General features: G+C 37.5%; 1 protein-coding gene across 16 annotated transcripts in view; it reads right to left on the bottom strand.

The window, feature by feature from the left end:
* The window catches only part of CNTN1 (contactin 1), a 417723-nt gene that overhangs the window by 15315 nt on the left and 382820 nt on the right, over window positions 1-19588 (bottom strand). For 2 of the 16 annotated variants that reach the window (XM_058307809.2, XM_023589574.3), the window contains one exon: window positions 2048-2766. The exons of the other annotated variants lie outside the window; for them this stretch is intronic. In XM_058307809.2, coding sequence (XP_058163792.1) covers window positions 2708-2766 — 59 coding nt within the window. In that variant the 3' untranslated portion in view covers window positions 2048-2707. Of the gene's footprint in view, window positions 1-2047; window positions 2767-19588 lie in introns of those variants that run through there. 16 annotated transcript variants of the gene reach the window in all.

Genomic DNA, 19588 nt, shown 5'->3' with positions numbered 1-19588 from the left:
CAATTTGCAGCAGGTTATTTTACTGAATTCTTATATATTCTGTTGAAATATGTATTGTTACCCGTGTTTACAAATGGAGATCCTAAGGCTCAGATTTGCCAACCTAGGGCAAAACTGGGTACTGAACTGCACCTGGCTTTAGGGCCAGTGCTCTTCCCTCTACCTCACAGCTGTTTCGTGAAGGGCTGATAACATTTCTTGAGAATGCTCTGCTCCAACCTTCCTTATGTCATGAGTTGAAAGTCAGAAATTATTACAGCTATCTTTCAAGTGTACACCTCCACAGCCACGCCAGCCAAGTATACTATTCCCACATAGGTTTCATGGGGTGATTCAAGGAAACAGCCACCTTAGGAGCTTTCCCAGGGTAAAAGTGGGGCAAAGAGTCCCATCTGATCTTTCTTGATTCATCTTTGGCTCTGGGGCTCTGACACATGAGTGACTCACCTTTTGAGGTCGTATTTTGGTCTTTGAGATTTTCCTTCCAAATGAGTTCCTGAACTCAGTTGCGTGTCAGCCTTTCGGGCCTTACTGCAGGATTCTGTGTTATACAACTATCAACAAGGATTAATTGGTGCCTCTTTTTCCACAGGCACATGCCGCTCGTAAAAGAAACTGTCCAAATTCACTGAACTCCTGAAACTACTGAAAGGATCATAACCAGATGAATCTTCCCTTTGTCTTTCCCTAAGAGTAACAGCTTCTCAGCCATTTCAACAGCTGCCTGAAATGTGTAAGGAGTTCCTGGCTGAAACTCAACACTGACTCGTCCAAAGGATTTCTAATAGATTGTGCTTGCTCAGCATCTCAGCCAGAATATATAAAATAATTTTAATTACTTTGGAGCACATGAAATTTCCTTAGCTCTATTTATGTGTTCTTCAGAATTCTCCCTTTCCACGTAGTCATATTTTCATGGTGCTAAATCCTGAAATTTTAAGTCTTTTTCAAATTCTATTTAAAGTTCAGAGTTGTGGAAGAAAAGATTAGCTTTCATCACTTCTGCAAGGCATGTATTTATATAATCAACAGAGTAGTTACTCCTTGCTGGCCCTCAGGAATTCTGGGTAATTCTTTTAGAAATCATTTCGTTTATCTTGAACAAGTCAAATTCTACACCATGAATAGGGTTTGGAATTCTTTCCACACCAGTAGTGCCAGTTGTCTTCTAGTCATTCTACTATAAAATTTTTGGAGTCATTATTGACTTTTCTCTCCCCAGTACTTGGGTCGTGTATCTTGATGTTTCTTGACATGAATTCTGTACAGAAGGGACTTTTAGACACTGATCAATGATAACAGAATACTAGTTAAAGTGTTTGAAGTAACTCAATTTTCTAGGAGTTGAGAGATATACTGTAAAAGTTAGAAAGAAGCTTGAGACCACGGTCTCACTTCTGACATAGTATGTCTCATCTTGACTGGCCCGTGTCTCTTTTACCTGATGTTCTGTCCTGGCTAGGGATGTTCAGAGTTTGTCATGGGACCACTACCACTTCCTCCCTTTATACTCCTGATTCCCATTATCATTCTTATAAAATTTGCTCCTGCTCCTCAGTCCTCAGCTCAGTCAACGACATCGCCATGCACTTAATTATTCAAAGCAGCAATCTTACAGTCCTTTTCAAAACCCTTTTCTCCCTCACCTCCAGTACATCACCTTGGTCACCAAGCCCTATTGATCTGACTTCCAAAATATCTCTGGACTCTCTGTTCCACTCTCCTACTGCCTCTGCCTTAGTAATTCTGGACCACATCACTATTTAAATACAAGACCAACGAAAAAGTGAAAAGAAAAACAAAACAAAACAAAAACTATAAACTCAACTATAAACTCTTCAGGCCAAATATAACCCATATTCCCAGTATATCTACCCTGCCTTCTGTTTTGAATCCTGCATTCCACTTTCACTGATGACATGCCATTTTCATGTATTCTCAGAGTCAACACTTATTTCCTCGGCCTGGTATACCTTCTAACCCTTTACTGCCTAGAAAATTCTTACTGATCTTTCAAAGTTCATAAAAAATGTCATTCTTTTATTAATTTATTTTTTAAAGATTTATTTCTCTCCCCTTCCCCCCCCCCCCCCCAGTTGTCTGCTCTCTGTGTCCATTTGCTGTGTGTTCTTCTGTGACCGCTTCTACCCTTATCAGGGGCACAGGAATCTGTGTCTCTTTTTTGTTGCGTCATCTTATTGTGTCAGCTCTCCGTGTGCGTGGCACCATTCTTGGGCAGGCTGCACTTTCTTTCGCGCTGGGCGGCTCTCCTTATGGGGCGCACTCCTTGCGTGTGGGGCTCCCGTACGCGGGGGCACCCCTGCGTGGCAGGGCACTCCTTGTGCATATCAGTGCTGCGCATGGGCCGGCTCTACGTGGATCAAGGAGGCCTGGGGTTGGAACCGTGGACATCCCATGTGGTAGGTGGACGCCCTATCCGTTGGGCCAAGTCTGCTTCCCAAAAAATGTCATTCTTCTGAAGCAGTTGTACATGGATTTAACTACCTCTTAGAGGAGCTGTGATTATTTCTCCATCTCTCTGATTCTCCGGTGAGATTAGGGCTCCTTAAGTATAGGGAGCATGTCTTTTTTCATCTTTAAATTTCCATGTATCAGGCAGTACCGAATACATGTTTGGTACTCAGTAAATTTTTGTTTCTATTATATCATCAGGTCCTGCTTTGGACTTGTCCATTTTGCTCTTGCTCTACCGTGCTTGCAAATGCTCTTTCTCCCCCTCTACTGATGTCCCAGAAGGACCAATCCCTGGAGAAAGAAGTGTCTGGAATTAGTTTCTGTATAATATCCCCACTTGTTCCTAGACTCAAAATTAAGCAATGAGCCCATCACACCAGTATTCACTAAAGGGCTCATTTGTAAATATAAACATACAAGGTCTTTTGCTGATATTTATATTCTGAGAATAACTTTGCTATTTCTGTATGCCAGTCTTTCAAAGTTAGTGATAGGTTAATTTTATAATGTGGGTAAATAAGAATTAGAGTCCATCCAAGGAAATTCACTGCATATTAAACTTAAACATTTTGTTTATTTTATTAGAATTTTGCTAATGCACTTGCTAATGTTACTTGCTATTTACCACTTTCTTGCTTTCTGTAGTGACTGTATCCTTTTTTAAGTTGAGAATGTGTTTAGACCATAATCTTGGACCAGGAATACAAGACCATACCTTTTAAATGACATATCTAGATAAAAGTTTAAATCAATTAATATGACACTATAATTGACCTTTTAAATATTTTAGTTTTAACCGAATCAGATGAATTTTCCACTAGTAGAAAAGGAAACAACCTGGGTTTCTGGGATCATGTAGACAATGCCTGATTAGGTAACAGTGGTGGCAATAACGGATCCTCTTTCACGGAGTCAGCAGCATGATCTGGAGCTGGGCATGGAAATCCTCCCGATGCCTACTCCACAAAGTGACAGTTACTTCTAGAATGACTTGAATACTTCCGTGTATCTTCATCTCTCTTCTGATGTGCCATTTCATGTCCCAGTTTGATCAAGGTCTTGCTAAAAATTGTCATACAGAATTCATTTTATCTGCACATAATGTAGAGAGTAAGGGCACCTGCTTTAGAATTAGAACTAAATCATTTGAATCCTGGCTCCTCAACTTACCAGCTAGGTGATATTAGGCAATTTTATTTCCTCCGTAAAATAGGGATAGTAATATTTACCTCATCGTGTTATTTTAAGTTAAAGCTAATTATACATAAATATTTTATAGATAATTGGCTCTTCCTATTATAGTGATGATGGGATGAGAATGATGATTATGAGATTTTTTTATGGCCTACTCCAATACTGAAAGAAAAGTAAGTAAGTATTGTTCCTCTGTGGTCTTGAGATTAAATTGTAAAGAATATAATGGGTGCCCCTAATCACAGTTCATCGACCACACAGCATATCTGTACAGAAAATACATTAAACATGGAGACACAGTATTTTAACACTGACATATAAATAAGAATTTATCAAATTTGCCAAAATGTATCCCATGACTTGACAATTTCTAAATTTTGTAAGTACATCTAAAAACTCAAGAATGAGTTTCTTTAAATATGACATGGCAGTTGATAATGTACCATGAAGACATTATTCTGTGTGAAGCACGTTATTCATGTGCTGGCTTATTGTGTGTATTAGCAACTGCTGAAGATTCAATAAAAATTATTCAGTAACAATTACGCACCATGCTTTTGCCTATATTATCAATACATTAATTATAAAGAAATGAAGTTTGTTCAAGTTTAAAGTGAGAAGAGAATAAATTTCTTTTTTTCTACTAAAACAGTGACTCCCTCTGAGCATATACTCACTGCAGTTTTCCTTTTGTCTACTGCCTTGTATTTCCTGTTACAGGAAAACATATACCGTAGGATATTAGGCATAGCCAATTCCTACTTAATTGACAGAGAATTGCTTATAATCAAATATGTCCTCAGAATGCTTATAATACTGAGTTTAATATTGCTTGTAACATACATGACCTTTTTTATCCAAATAGCAATGCTGTGACCCCTACTAAAACTTATTATTCATTTTATTAATCTAAAGTTTTAGTAAAATAAGGCTTCCTCCAGGAAAGGCAATAAAGACATTTAAAAACACTAAATAGTTTTAAATTGTTGCAACAAAATAAAAAATACATGTTTTAATTTTAATTTCCTTGAGAACCATGTAATCATCCCCCCCTTTTCATGGAAAGGAAACTGGTTTTAAAATTCAGATATAGAATAATTTCCTTTTTATATTTCTTTCCTTTGACATAAAAAATATTGATTAATGTTTAAAAATTCTTTGAATATAATTAATAATTTGTGTAGAAAATATTTCTCAAAGCATTAGAGAATAAGACAACAACAGAGTTATTGGGGCTCTTGCCTTAGTGATAAATTACAATCATTTTACAAATGGGTGAAGAAGGCTACTAAAATCAGGATGAGAAACTTCTATTTCAAGTGGCTCTCCTATTTCATTATCCTAACACAAAGATCTAGAAGAGGGTAATAACTGAATGCATATTGTATAATATTATTATTTTTGTAAGGAATTTTTAGTATCGTTGCATTTGGTGTCATAATACTCATTGTATTATAATTTATTTATTGTAAAGATATGAAGGAGCGGTTAAAAGTTTTGGTAAAGATAATTTCTAATCTTAAGAAAAAAGCAAAAAAATAATATGTGGCATTAGAGAACTACAAAAAGATATGTTCAGTAATCAAAATCATTAGAATATCACGCAAATTAATGAACAAAATGGCAAAATAACCAGGATTCCCAGGCATAAGCAGTCTTCCATTGGACTTACTCTGCATTATGGGGAGAAAACCACACTCAGAGAAAACAAAGGAGACAAAAGCTAAATAATTGTTCTCGGGCAGCACCATACTCTTTACATCAAATACTTGATGGGTATCAGATTCCAATGCGGCATATTTGTATGTTTTGGAGATTCAGGCAGTCACTTATAGTTACTATATAAAAATAATGTCCTTTCATGTATAAAACCAAGGCTTTCTTAAGAACTTCAGAACATATAACATTACTAGAGCAGTAGAGATACTTGGAGGAATATTTGAATTAGATGGCTGTATTTTTTTTAATGTGGTGACATCATTAGTTTTTCCACTTCCAATCTTCATTAAATTGGTGTGCTTTATGTTTGAGGTTTCCCCTTGGATTACAATCTCTTTTTAATCTTAGGATCGCATATACCCGTTTTCCATTTGCAATGAAAGTGATGATGCTAAACATACAAGCACTTTTTAATTTGTCTTCTTTTTTAGCATTTTCTCTTAATATTATATTGGTCCTCACATTTTGACTACATTATTTATAGTCAATACTTCATGAATTTTTAGCTTACATTTTAATTATTAAGCATATACTGGCAATCTGATAAATAAAATACTTATAGTTCCTGAGAGTCGAAACATGTTCTTGACATTTGTGATCTAGGTCTTTCAGATATCTGAATGCTTCAGAATTTATTTAGATAACTTTTTACAAAATAGCTTAATTGGAAAAAAAACACAAATATTGGGTGAAAATGCTTTGTCAGCTTCTTTGGAAAATAAAGTATAAATATTTACTTATTAATTATGTGCTACCTCATTCTAAGAAGGCTTTGGGAGAGTTTACAAAGATACATAAAAGAATGATATGAAAAAAAAGAAAATTGATAGGAAGGAAAAGATTAGGAAAAAATAAGATGAAACTAATAATAATACCAAAATAGTAATAGCAGCATCAATTACTGCTACTACTACTATTAGTAATATTTATGAAATGTCTTTGTGGTTCCAGGTACTTTTTAAAAAGCACTCTACATGCATTAACATATTTAATTAAAGATGCAGTGTTCTGGAAATTTTGCTAGAGGTATGTTGCAAATTTGGCTCTGAGCTTCTTCAGTCAGGCCAGGTAATGCGGAGAGAGAAATAAATCAGTCATGAAATTCACTGTCCGAAAGATCAAAACTAGTGATAGACTCAAGAAAAGCTCATCTACGGCTGGACTTGAGATTTGAAAATACAAGCAAGTTAGTGAACAGTCCAACTGGGCAGGGTACCAGGATAATAATCTATAATGGATGGTAACACAGTCCTGGAAATGCAATAAATTAAGAAAATATATTTCCCAGAGATTTTTTTAAGGGTGAGTACTGTTTGAAGGAAGACATTGATAATCTATTAGAGATTATATGTGGTGGGTAATGCTCCTATTAGGTACACTCCAACAGGTAAGAAGGTACTATCTAAATTGCCTCAGAGAAGAATGGATTCTTTCACTGTAGGTATCTATTTTGAGTGTGTGGTGGTGGTGGAAATGGGGATTGTTGAGGTTTGTAATATTGGCCTAAGATGAATTGTTCTACACTTTAGATCCTTCTTCTAATCAGATTTCATCCTCTCCATTAAATAAATAGTACACAGGAATTTCAAGAATCTTCATTTAATATTAAATTACTTTAAATGTTTGTTTATTAGCATTGTCCAGGGTACTCACTTCTCCACCTGAGGGAATTTCCCATCTTGGTTCCTTTAAAGGAGTGGTTCAGCAAAACACATCCTCAACAATTCTACAGTAAGACAGTAGTGAATTCTGGGGATTTTTTTGTTTTTGTTTTTGTTTTTATAAGGTTCTTCAGGGTAAGCTAGTAGCATGATGCCTGAACACAACTCAGTAAAAATTAAGTATATGAAACACAATTCTAAAAATTTAACTCACTGAAGGTTTGGAGTGATCAATTCATAAGAATTGATTGTATCTCTGAGGAATGGATGGAATGAGGGTTCTCGACAGAGCATGCATTCTTACTGGGAGCAAAATGGCTCTCGAAGAAGTGAAAGCTGGTTGTTTGGGGTTGAAAACCCTTAGATACTACAATGATTTGTGTATCTCCAAAGGGCCAGAGAACATAATCTGATGTGTGGTATACCTGTGGTATTGAAATTTAATGGGTGATGGTGGCTATTAGGAAAAAGAGTTTCAAAGGCTCTGTGTGTATGTGTATAATGAAAAAAGGTCAAGAAATAACCAATATTGATATTATCTCTCCCAGTCATACTTTTGGTTGGAATTCGGTGGCAGGGGTTTAAGGTACATGAAAAGAGGTTCCAATTTATTTATTACCCACAGTAATAGTAAGAGCTTATTTATCATTTATTATAGTAATAGTGGGTAAGAGTTTATTCATCACCTAATTTTACATCATTCACATAAAAAGAGAAACACTTTTATTCCCATTCTACACATGAAGAATAGAACATGAGTAAGCTGAATAATTAAGACACATGAATAATAAAAAACTTAAACTAAGAATATGGTAGGCATCTTGATTAGCAGAGTCAAATTTTTCAGGAGATTGGCAAACCAAATAAAAATTTGTGGAAACAGGTTTCTGTCTCATGAGCTGGGGAGTTAATGGCAGTGACAAAGGTTGCCAGAGATCAGACAAAATACAGATATGAATATAAACTAGTCCCTTTCTAAGCAAGATGGAAAGCCACTGAAGGATTTTATGTAGAGAAGTGATAAGAACTGGCATATTTTTAACGGGATCACTCTGATCACTCTGTTGAGAATGAATAGTGGGCAAACAGGTACAAGAGCAATTAAATGGCTTGAGCAATAATCCTGGAAAGAGAATGATGGCTGGACCAGGATGTTAGCAATGGAGGTGGCAGTCTCTAGATGCATTTTAGTGGTCAAACAATATGATTTCTTAATAAAATGAATGTGGTGAGTAAAAGAAAAAAATAAGTACAAGTTGACTTTAAGGAAAACTGGAGATTGTTTTTTTGTGATGGATAAAATTGTAGGAAGAGCAAATCTAGGGGGAAAGTTTCATTTTAGACCTCTACGTGGAAAGGCATGTAGGCAGTTGGATAGATATGTTTACATAAATATAAATTTGAGAGTTATCAGCACAAAAATGGCATTTAAGGTAAAGTTATTGAAATACTGAGTTTCTGCGCATTTGAAAGTACAAAGTTTAAGAGATGAAAAGAAACCAGCCAAAGAGACTAAGAACAGCAGCTTGTGAGGGAGGAGGAAAGTCAGGAGACAGCTGTCCAGAAGCCACAACCTGGAGAAGGAGAAAGCGATCAGTTATGCTAATGATGCTGAGAGCCTGGTGAAGGAGAGGACTGACAACTGGAGTAGAAATAGGTGGGCCACGGGTAACCTTGACAAGCACTTATTTTGGCAGAGTATTGGGATGAAACCCTGATGGCAGGGAATTCAAGGGAGGATTTCAGCAGAGGAATTAGAAATAGTGAAGACAGACAAATTATTTGTTGGATTTAGCTTTAAAGAAAAACAGAGAAATGATATATTAGCCACAGGGAGAGGTTTCCTTGGTGTTCTTTTGCTATTGCTTTTTTCCCCTTTAAAGATGGGTAATATTACAAAATGTTTTTGCAGTGATGAGAAAGCTCAAATAGAAAAAAGGAAAATGGAGAAGAGAAGGAGAGGATGGCAGAAGCACTCTTCTGGAATCTCGCTCTCAGGTGGAAGGGCTGTCCTTGAAGGAGGACAAGAGGGTACAGCTGGGGTATTAGGAGGGAAGGCAAGCAGATGGGGACACGTGTAGGTAGATTAGAAGCCATGGGACTTGGCTGACTGTGATTATTTTTATTTCCATGGGGAAACAGGAAGATCAATGACTAAAGAGGAAAGACAGAAAAAATGTTTTGGAAATTTAAGGGAAGAGAATAAGGTGTGGAAGAGTTGCATAGACAAGAAGACCGAGTCCACTAGAAAAAGAATTGGAATTGCCCCACATCTCTGTGGTGTGGGAAAGGGTTAAGGTTAATTTTCACAAAGGGGAAGGGGAGCCAGCTCTGTTGTTGGAAGAGGGAGGGTAGAGGTTCTAGTGGCTTTGGCATGTCAGGAATTTGAAAAGTGGCGCCAAAACATGGGGGGGGGTGCAATGGTGAGAGGTGAGGGTGGGGCCAAAGCGAGAAGGGCCAATGGTGAGAAGTGGGGGCGGGACCAATAGTGAAAGTAGCGCCAAATTTGAAAAGTGCACCAGGAGTGAAAGCAGTGCCAGGCCACCCAGCCCGCCAGGGTGCCCAGAGTGCGGGAGTGGCAACTGAGAGTGGAACCATGTACCCTAGATGATTTGAATAGGCCATAACCCCTGAAGTATCCAATCAATGGGGAACAGGGGAGGGAACTGTGTGTCAGGTTTAGGGTATAAACAAGTGTTTATACCCAAGAAACAAGTGTTTCTTGGTGTTCCGTGTACCAGCCATTTTATCCAGGTCGAGCGCCCGTTCTTACAATATCACTAATAAAATTCTTTTCTCCTCCATGATCAAGTGAGCTTTTGTTCTCTAACAAGAGCAGCTTTCTTTCTAACATGTGGTCCCACTTGAGGTTATTGGTCCTGAGTTCAAGTGAAACCAGTTTTCATGTTGGGTATTTTTCTCCAATCACCTTTAGCTGCAAGCATAATAGGCAGAGAATCAATTGAGAGTTAGAGTTAACCCATGATCTAGCCAAGTGAATACAGTGAAGTGAAAGAAGCAGAAGGGAGCTGGGTGGATCTACTGAGGAGAGTAATTATAATTTGAGACTGTGGGATTTAAGCTAAGTATGGGAAGAATGAGGATATCAGGGGGTAAGGGACATAAAAAGGTGGCAAGATAAATGGCTTGCGGTTCTTGGTGGGTCAAATATATATTAGGAGACTGATCACTAAGAGGAATGAAATGAAAGACCACTGCTGGTGGTCAGAAACTAGGGTGTTTGAGATTATGAAGATGGTTATGCTAAGAATCAGGATACTATTACGGTAAGGACAACATAAATAAGAGGAAGAGTTTCAAGGACCTGAGAGGACAGACTAATGTAAGTATCATCTATACATATATTGAAATCACCAAAAAGTATGACAGGGAGTGTTGAAGAGAGTGACAGTGATCCAGGAACTAAAGTCTTCCACGAATGAGTGGATGTGACCAAGGGGTTGGCACAACATTTCAGCAAGGAAAGGTTCATGACATGAGATTTCGAGCAGGATGTTCTGGAGACGAGAGAAAGAGAATACTATGGAAGTGACAACAAGGAACAAGGACAGCACTTACCCCTGCACCAGGCCCAGAGCTCAGGGGGAATGAGCAAAACAGCCCCTGCTTCTGTACAGACTGCAGGAAGTGCGATTTCATCAGGGAGAGCCAGGGGTAAGGTGCAGTGAGATGGTGAAGGCAACACTCAGTGAAGAGGCAGAAGGTCTAGGAGACTTTGCTGACGACTGGCAGCGAGCTCCCCAGGGCTGGGCGGAAGAGCTGGGAGAGTTACTCCCTGCCAGGGAGGGAGGTCAGAAAAGGGGGCATCCAGGGTGCCTGGAGGATAACCCGAGAGTCCTGGGCTCTGTCTGGTGACCGTCTTCAGAGCGGAGGGTCTCCAGGAGGGTGGTGCTGGTGCGGCGGCGAATGCCGGGCGCAGGAACGGGAAGGGGAGCTCAGGGCAGAAGTACACAGTGTGCTGCTTGTGAGTGGACACAATATGCAGAAAGCTGGGTTTCATCAGAGTTTGATTTTGCCACATGAGGGCCATAGATAAAGCAAGGCATAGATAAAGCAGTGTTGTTTACTTATGGATCATGGAACCTGAGCTGGGTAAGGAGGGAAGTGAGGACATGAGGGTGAGGGAAAAACAGAAAAAGTGATAGGCTCTATGGTAGGTCTGGAGGGGAGGGTGGAAGGATTGTCAGAGTGGGGGAGAGATTTGAGGATAGAAGCTGGAAAGATCGGAGTTAGTGGTCAGAGAATAGCGACCTTAAAATTAAAATGTCTAATATTTTGCAGTTAGTAATATCAAGGTATACAGGGATTCTTAACTTTTTTTTGAATCATGGACATCTATGGCAGTCTGTGAACCTCTAAGAATACAGAGAGTAATGCTTTTACATGCCTAAAATATTATACATAGAGTACAGAGGAAACCAATTATAGTGAAATGTATTTATGAAAATATTACGAAACCAAATATGCATTTCTTGACATATCAAGAATATGCTTATTAGCACATTAAACTACATGACCTAGCAGCAGGTGTAATAAATACCATATTTTTTGAAGTAGTGATCCTACAAGAAGTCTGCAACAGCTGAAACATGAGAATATCTGTGATTATTATTGGTAGTAGTGATGTGTTGCCTGCATTCATTTTTGAAGTTACGCTAAATTTCAGTTGGAAATTAGCGAAGATTACAATGTAATCTTCAAATCCAAATTCACATTCAAGTCTGTGCTCTCTAGTTAATAAACCCTGTCTTGGGTGTGACCATGAACGCGTGGCTGAGGCAAGGCAGAGGACAAGTTCAGCAGAACAGAGAAGTTAAATTAAGAGGCCGGGGCACTGGAAGGATGATTGCACAATGTCCCTATCCCAAGAATTCACAACCTCCAGACAAGTTTGTATTCTAAGACCTTTCTCATGGGCTAGGGCTATTGAACTAGTGCTCTGTAACCTACCATAGCCTTGACTCTTCCATCTGACCCAAGGATGGTCGCATTTGAACCCATTTTTAAGAGAAAGAGAGGAGAGAAATGTGTGAAAGCCCTGAAGTAGAAGGTTATAGAGGAAAGAGTACTGGCTGGAAGAATTGATACTCTTGGACTAGGTCCTAAATGATTTATTTCCTCTTGGTCTGGCGCACTTTGCAGAAGCTCTCTGTGGAAACTGCCCCTGGAGGGCCGTGTGCTGCGCTGCCTCTTCCACGTGGTGAGTAATGGTCCCGGAGGCCTGGTTTCTAGCCTTACCCAACTATCTGAAGCACTCTGAGACCTAAGTGCACCTGCATAAATCACTAAAGCTGTTCCCTAATGTAGTATCAATTGGCCCATTTTAATACATTATATATCACTTTCCAACTTAAGTGTTTTATATTTCCTCTTATTATAACATTAAAGGTTTCCAGTTATATTTGTGAGAAATTTCCAGGGTTTTATTTTTAATGGTGACAAAGTAATTTTCTTTTCTTAATGGTTCTCAAATTTATGTTACAGTAGATGTGTCAAATCCCCAAAGAGAAAATTTAAAACCCAACTCCCTTTCTCAATAATGACAATTGTCTTTGTATTTTTCTTACAAAATCCCACAGAGGCTATGATGTTTCAAAGGCAAATTAATTTTGAAATGGTGTTTTGATGATTCTATGTATACTGTATCAATGAAAGATAATCTGATTGTTTTAATTCATTTATTTATGGTATTTTCAGAAGAGAATACCACATAATAACCTGTGATTTAAGGGGAGGTACAGCTATCCTAATATTCTGTACTTAAGGGCATAAGATATTTCCAATCCATTTCAGCATAAAGAAGAACTATCTTAATGTAACCTTTTATGCTAATATATCCACATCCATAGAAAATGCAAAATTGATCTTACTAATAATTAAAAGTATATATATAAGACACATATGCTTTTGTATGAGAGTATTCATTTCCTCCTTTCCTATTTACTGATGTAAAATATTATGACCCATCATAAGATTGGTTGAAACTTCACAATTAAAGTCCATAAAAATCAGTATTATGCAAAGTGAAAGAAACAGATTATTATTTGGTAAGACTGGAATTCTGTTGACAAATCATAATCAGAAAAATAAAGCCCATCTTTGAATCAAGGTATCTCTCCTTAGGACCATGGGCTTATATCTTGAAATTAATTACATTCTCCACAAAAGATAAATTCCTTCAATTTCCAACCTTTTTTCCCAAAGCACGGACTCTATGCTTTGGGTTCCCTCCTTAGGCTGGGTTCCAATTTCAGTTCTTTCAACAGTATTCTTTATAGATTATGCCCTTCTACTATAATTTTCTAAATTTCTAATACACCATTAAATGCTAATAATCGATTTCTGTATTGCAGAGTATCTAATCTAAAATGTAACACAAAGTAAAAATTTTTCAACTTTCCTCTGTCAGGAATGGCAAACTATTTCTTACACATTCCTTTCTATTTCAAATACTCTTTAACAGCAGTAGTGCCAAATATATTTTTAAAGGATAAATTTGTGTTTATTTACCTTGTTTGGATCAGAGTTCTCTGAATTTAGTTGACTGATATAATCTTTGGTAAATTGCACTAGGTCATATATCCTTGCTTTAGCTTCACCACCCACACCGATGACCCTCCTTAATGCCTGAATTAAACATGAGCCTGCCCCAAATTTCTGCCTTTAAAGTTAACTTTCTATCATTTCCCCTCTTCCTCTGTATTTTTAGGAAACTGCTTTTTTAATCCATTTCCTCTTCTCTCCTTTATCTAAATGTATATTCATGTTTGCTTACGTCTTTACCTAACTTTGAATATTAAGCAGAAATCTTTTTCTCTCTGCTTCCTTGCCAACAGACTCCTTAAAAAAAACTAACTAGAACTTAATTATTTTTTGCTTTCCCCCCATGCCACAGGCATTCTTCAGACTAGCATTAAACATAAATATAAAACAACTTCAGAGTTTGGATTTTCTCAGGAACATAATTCCATGTAAAATAAGTAACTTTCTACCTCTTTCATAGTTTAATTGGCTCTTAAATATTTTCAGGGGAGGAGAAGCCCAAGCATTTTGTGTTCCTTAAGAAACTGGTATGTATAAATGAACTGCTATGTGTTCAATTAAATCTTGAAGAAACCTAAAGAAGTTTTTTCCCTTAAAAGTACATTGTAGTTATGCCTGACATCGCTGTTTACATAGTGAAAAGACGGAATGGCAAAGGTAAGTTACATCTCCTTTAAGTGTACAGTTGTAAGCTAAATGGAAACAATAAAACTAAAAACTAAATACCTGACACAATTATATTTAAAGGATAAAAGAATCAATGAAGAAAAGTGCTGAAGAACAAGAATATCTTCTCTTAAGAAGGAGAAAAGTGTTATCCAACTCAAAAATGAGAACTATAGATTTGAAAGATACTCATTTTTCTTTGTCTTCAAATACACACACACACACAAATGGAAGAGGGAGTCAAGACCTTTTAGAATTGACAAAGGTCTACATAAAAAGAGAACAGAATACCAGGATTTCACCTCATGAAGGAAATGACTGAAATGAAATGTTACATATCTTCATGTCTATAAAAAATACATTAATGCAAGAAATCAATGCACAATTATAAAAAAAAAATACAAAGTCTGGTTGCTTTATTCAGATAGTCCATCATCAAGAAAGGTTTCCTTACCCCAGGATCAGTGGTAAATATTGGTCACTCTGAGCAGCCATGGAAATGCCATTGTACTAGTTTTGGGGTAGATTTGTGACTCTTTTCTGGGCAAAGTGGGAATGATTTTCTCAGGGGCTTCTGGGAAAGGCCTTTCACTTGTAGGAAAGAGTTTCCAAATAGACAGGCCCTTTCTGTCCTGGACATGATAGGGTCTGCATGCAATAATTTCTACGATTCCTGCAGCCACCTTGAAACCACAGAGAAGACGAGCCTGAGAATGAAGTTGACAGTGAGACCTCCTGAGAGGAGAGAGGAAGAAACAACTGGTCTGTGATAATGCTACCGAGACACTGATTCCACTAGACTTAGAAGTCATCTACCTCTTACTGTTTAAGCAATTTTGGATTGAACATTTGTTATTGAAACCTGAAAATATCCAAACAGACTAGACGTCCAGCTATTTATTCTTGAACCAGAAGCAATGAACCTTTCTTTCTCTTGACCTCCTATTGTTCTAACCATGGGATCTGCCAGCACTGGCAAACATCAACAACCACCTGCAATCTCCATTTCTGCATCCAGCTGGTGTGGCTTGCTGATAATGGTATATCATTATGCCAACTGTTTCTGACAAATGTATGTTCTCTGACTGCAGCTGGTTTCTCAGTTTTGCTAGATGATCTTTTTTTTCCCCATTTATTTCCCAGACTCTCTTGCCCCTGAGAGGCACCAGAGGAAGGACTGGAAGACCACAGAGAAGCAGGAACCAGTACAGTCTGGCGTGGGTGGACAGGCCTTAGGGAAGGAAATGGTGAGGCACAGTCAGGCCCCCGGGAGACCTGGCATGTCGCCCACTCTGGCGCCGAGGCAGTTGGACCATCAGCGGTGGGTTTCTTCAACTCCTTGTTTTTCTCAAGGCTGACAGATGCACACTCTCACAGCTCTTAGGAAAAAAAATTTTCCCCCTTTGATTGAATACCTGATTGAAATATCCAGAACTTTTTTCCCCACCTTTCCTGACAGAAATGTGACTGATAGAGGAGATAAAGGAAAACTTTATTGCAATCTATGGGTTGATCCTGTGAGTCTGGTTTTTATTGGAAACTAGAGATCAGAGATGTTATCCACTGATCAAGCTAAGAACTGCCTGTGCAATAGGGGAATTCTCTCTCCTTCAGAAAGCATTTTTAGGCTACGTTTGAGAGACGGTAAGCCAGATATTTCTTGCAGAGAATTCCAGCACTTGGAAAGGAGTTAAACAAGATGATTTAGACATTTCCCCCCAGAAGATTTATGGATCTTGATATTTCTTTAGATTTTTCTTCCATCTTTTATAAGTTAGAAAGCATATAAGGCTTTCTGGTAATTTTCATAAGAAGCATTTTAAACTATACATTTTTTAGCATCTTTCCTACAGTTTTCTGATTTTATAATGTTTCCATATAACTCTTTAATCATTTATCCTGGAAGAGGAATAGTAGCAATTTGCTTTACATCTCAGGGCAAAAAACAAAACAAAACTTAGATTCTTATAAATTGATTCTTTCTGAAACAGTCTGCTTGTTTTACTTGGATCTCAGACTCGCTCTCTTCTAGCCGACTCCATTCCTGCTCTCCCCTTTTGCTCCACTCCTACCTATTTTCTGTATTGCAGCAAAGATGCACTTAAATCAGATTGCACTTCTCATTTCCTAAAAGCCCTTCAGAGGCTTTCCCATTGCACTCGGAATGAAACTTCTGACAGTGGACTTTTACGATGAACTGAGGGAGCATTGAAATGAGCACAATGCTGTGAGAGGAGGGATTGTGCCCGCCACCTCTCCACCCACCCATGACTCACCTCCTCACCACACACCAGTCACACTGGCCTGCATGTGGGTTCTTGAACAAGCGAAGGTCTTTCCTGCCATCCCTCTATCTGGGACTCTTATCTTCAGTTTTGTTGTGTGTTTGTTCCTTTCTTTGAGATTTCAGCTTGAACATCATCTTCTAAGAGGCTTGACTTGATCGTCATATCTAAATCAGTTCTGCCTCTCTTATTCTTTGCATTAGTCACTTATTTTTCCTTGTAATCCCTTTTATGTCTAGTGACTTTTTGTTTGTTAGTTCCTTATTTTACTCAGGAGGACTTTGCTGTTTTTGTAAGCAATAGCCTAGCAGGATGCCAGACATACAGTAGGTGTTCAGTAGGTATTTATTGAATGAATCCATTTTCAGGAGAACAAAATGTTAGGAAGGTCTATGTTTTAAGAGTAAGCTTTATTTTATCAGGGAAAAACACATGTACATTCTAATATTAAAGTATAGCTCCAGAGACTGTGACCATATTTCATAAACCAAAATTATTTTGATAGTAATTATTTTTAATATCTTCTATTCGTATAATACCTTCCCCTGAGGAGTTTTCCAACCTGATTATTTTTGGGTCTAAGTAAATGAACAAAATACTTTGTTGGGACTGTGTGTGAACTTGCTGGTAGTTAAAAGATTCATTGGGGAATATTCAGGAAAACCCCAGTTATTTTAGGTGCAGAGATGCTATCAGTGGCCTGACAAAGTCGTAAAATCTGCTTCTAGAATTACTATTCAACCTTCTAAATGATAAGTACAACACTGGGAACTCTCTGAGCTGAGAGTTAGTTCTTCATCAACTGTTAGAATAAACCTGGATCATGCAAAGAGTTACATTAACAATATAGAGCAGAAGGATCACTGCTCGAAGCCAAATATAGGGACTCACTAAGTCTGACCAAATAATTGCTCTTCTATTTTCATGCTTGGCGTAAAACTAGGAGTGTTAGGTCCAAGTACTCAGTTGGATTTACCTGAGTAGCTATAGTTCAATGCTAATGAAGGGAATACATACTTTACAGCAATTTCAAATGCAAGCTATCTGTTAAGCCAGAAATACCAAGGCTGGATCCATCCACCTGAACTGTCCAATTGATCCTATGCAAAATGTAGTAAAGGAACACAAAATATTGGATTATTTCAAAAGCGTTGATGAGACAGCATTCATGGATGATAATATCTGATTGTGTGGTAATCACAAACGTAATTTTTTAAAACCATGAATAAGAGCTTATGAGTTACATTAAACTATAACATTATTATATAATATACCATTCAAATTTATGCAATTTGGTAGTTTACTTACTCAGAATAAACAGGTTTATTTTTCCTAAATGATATAGGACATTTACAAAGTTACTGATTTGGGGGTCATTGGATTATATGGAATCCTGTCATTAAGGCAGGATAAAGTAAATCGAAGGCCATCATATACATTACCATCTCTTTCTGCATATAGGCTTTTGCTCAAAATTAGAAGCCCAAGACTACTTCGGGTTTTGGAAATGCCTGGAGAAGAGATATTTGCAAACATGATGATGTCAATATAGCATTTTAATTTACTAATGTATGACTTAAATCTAACCACCTCAACTTTCCTCTTGTCCTTATTGTATCCTACTACTTATTGGGCACTGGAGAAGGGGACAAGAGGTCATGGAGTCAAACGCCTAAAGGTTCCACCTCCTAGGAAATGGTTTCCTACCCCCACCTCTTCTGCTACTGGGCAAAACAAAACGTGCTTTTCATCACAGTATTTCAGTGGATGGCTTTGATTACATAGTTCAACCTATTAGCTTGGAGCTACCAAATATAGTAGGTTAAATGTTTCAGTTACATCATCTGTGGTAACATCCAAATAAATTTCAGGTTTCTTAGAAGGTAATAAGTCAACAAAATGAATATATAATTACTTTAAATAAAACAGAAAAGATGCTTGTTTTTTTAGAATACACCATAGATGTTCACCACTTCCCTCATTCCAGTCCAGCAGTCATCATCTTTTAATCACTCCATTGCAATAACCTTGTAATCATCTTATATCTTGTCCTGCTCCTATAAATGTTCTCTGCCATCCTTAAAGTGATTTCTCAAGTGCTAAATCTGATCATGTTGCTCCTCCCATAAAGGTTTTCAAATTATTGGCTCTTAGAAGGAAGTCTAAACTATAAAATATTCTTCCAAGTTCCCCTTGATCTAGCTAATATATGGTAGTCTCTTTAAAATGAAAATAAGAGACTAAAAACATGCATATCTATACATAATTAAATGTATCCTTCTCTATGGAAATTTACTTATGACCAAGGCTCTTGTTATTCTATATTATAAAATTTATAACAAATATGAAATAAACCAAATTAGCTTACTAACATTTAAATTACAAAATTTGCAGTTACCTGTCCATTTTCTTATTTTTAGCCCATAATGATGTATCAAAACCAAAGATTCTAAAAGATTCAGAAATGTTTTAAGGAAGGCTGGAATTGGGTGGCATTAGTAAATAAATAAGTAGTATGTTTTTGATGAAACAATTATGGTGGTACATTTGTCTCAATGTGAACCTTAAAAATTTGATAGAGGACAATTAATTAAGACAGCAGATGAGAGTGTTCAGGTCAGAGAGAAATGGAGTTACAGATTACCAAAGTATAATGAAGTTTCTAGGATATGTCAAATAGGAAATCATCTTTGTAAGAATCAAATTTGTGCATTAGCACACGGCAAAATACAAGTCATCTATGAGGAAATGTGCTAACATTCTAGGGATTGAAAACATATTATTCTCACAACTACATTTTACCCTATACAGAAATTAATTCATTCAGCAATTACTTGTTAAAATCCTGTTACGTGTCAGATAGTCCCCTAGGTGCTGGGGATACAAAGGCTGGACAAGTAGACAGAGGCTCCTCCCATGGGCTCTACATTCAAGTGAAGATGGTAATAATAAACAAGAATAAATTAACAGGGGAAGTGGACTTGGCCCAGTGGTTAGGTCGTCCGTCTACCACATGGGAGGTCC

The sequence above is a fragment of the Dasypus novemcinctus genome, chromosome 12 (genome assembly GCF_030445035.2).
Source record: "Dasypus novemcinctus isolate mDasNov1 chromosome 12, mDasNov1.1.hap2, whole genome shotgun sequence".
NCBI classification, from domain to species: domain Eukaryota; kingdom Metazoa; phylum Chordata; class Mammalia; order Cingulata; family Dasypodidae; genus Dasypus; species Dasypus novemcinctus.
Note: the sequence above shows the minus strand (reverse complement) of the source record. Positions and strands in the feature narration are given on the sequence as shown.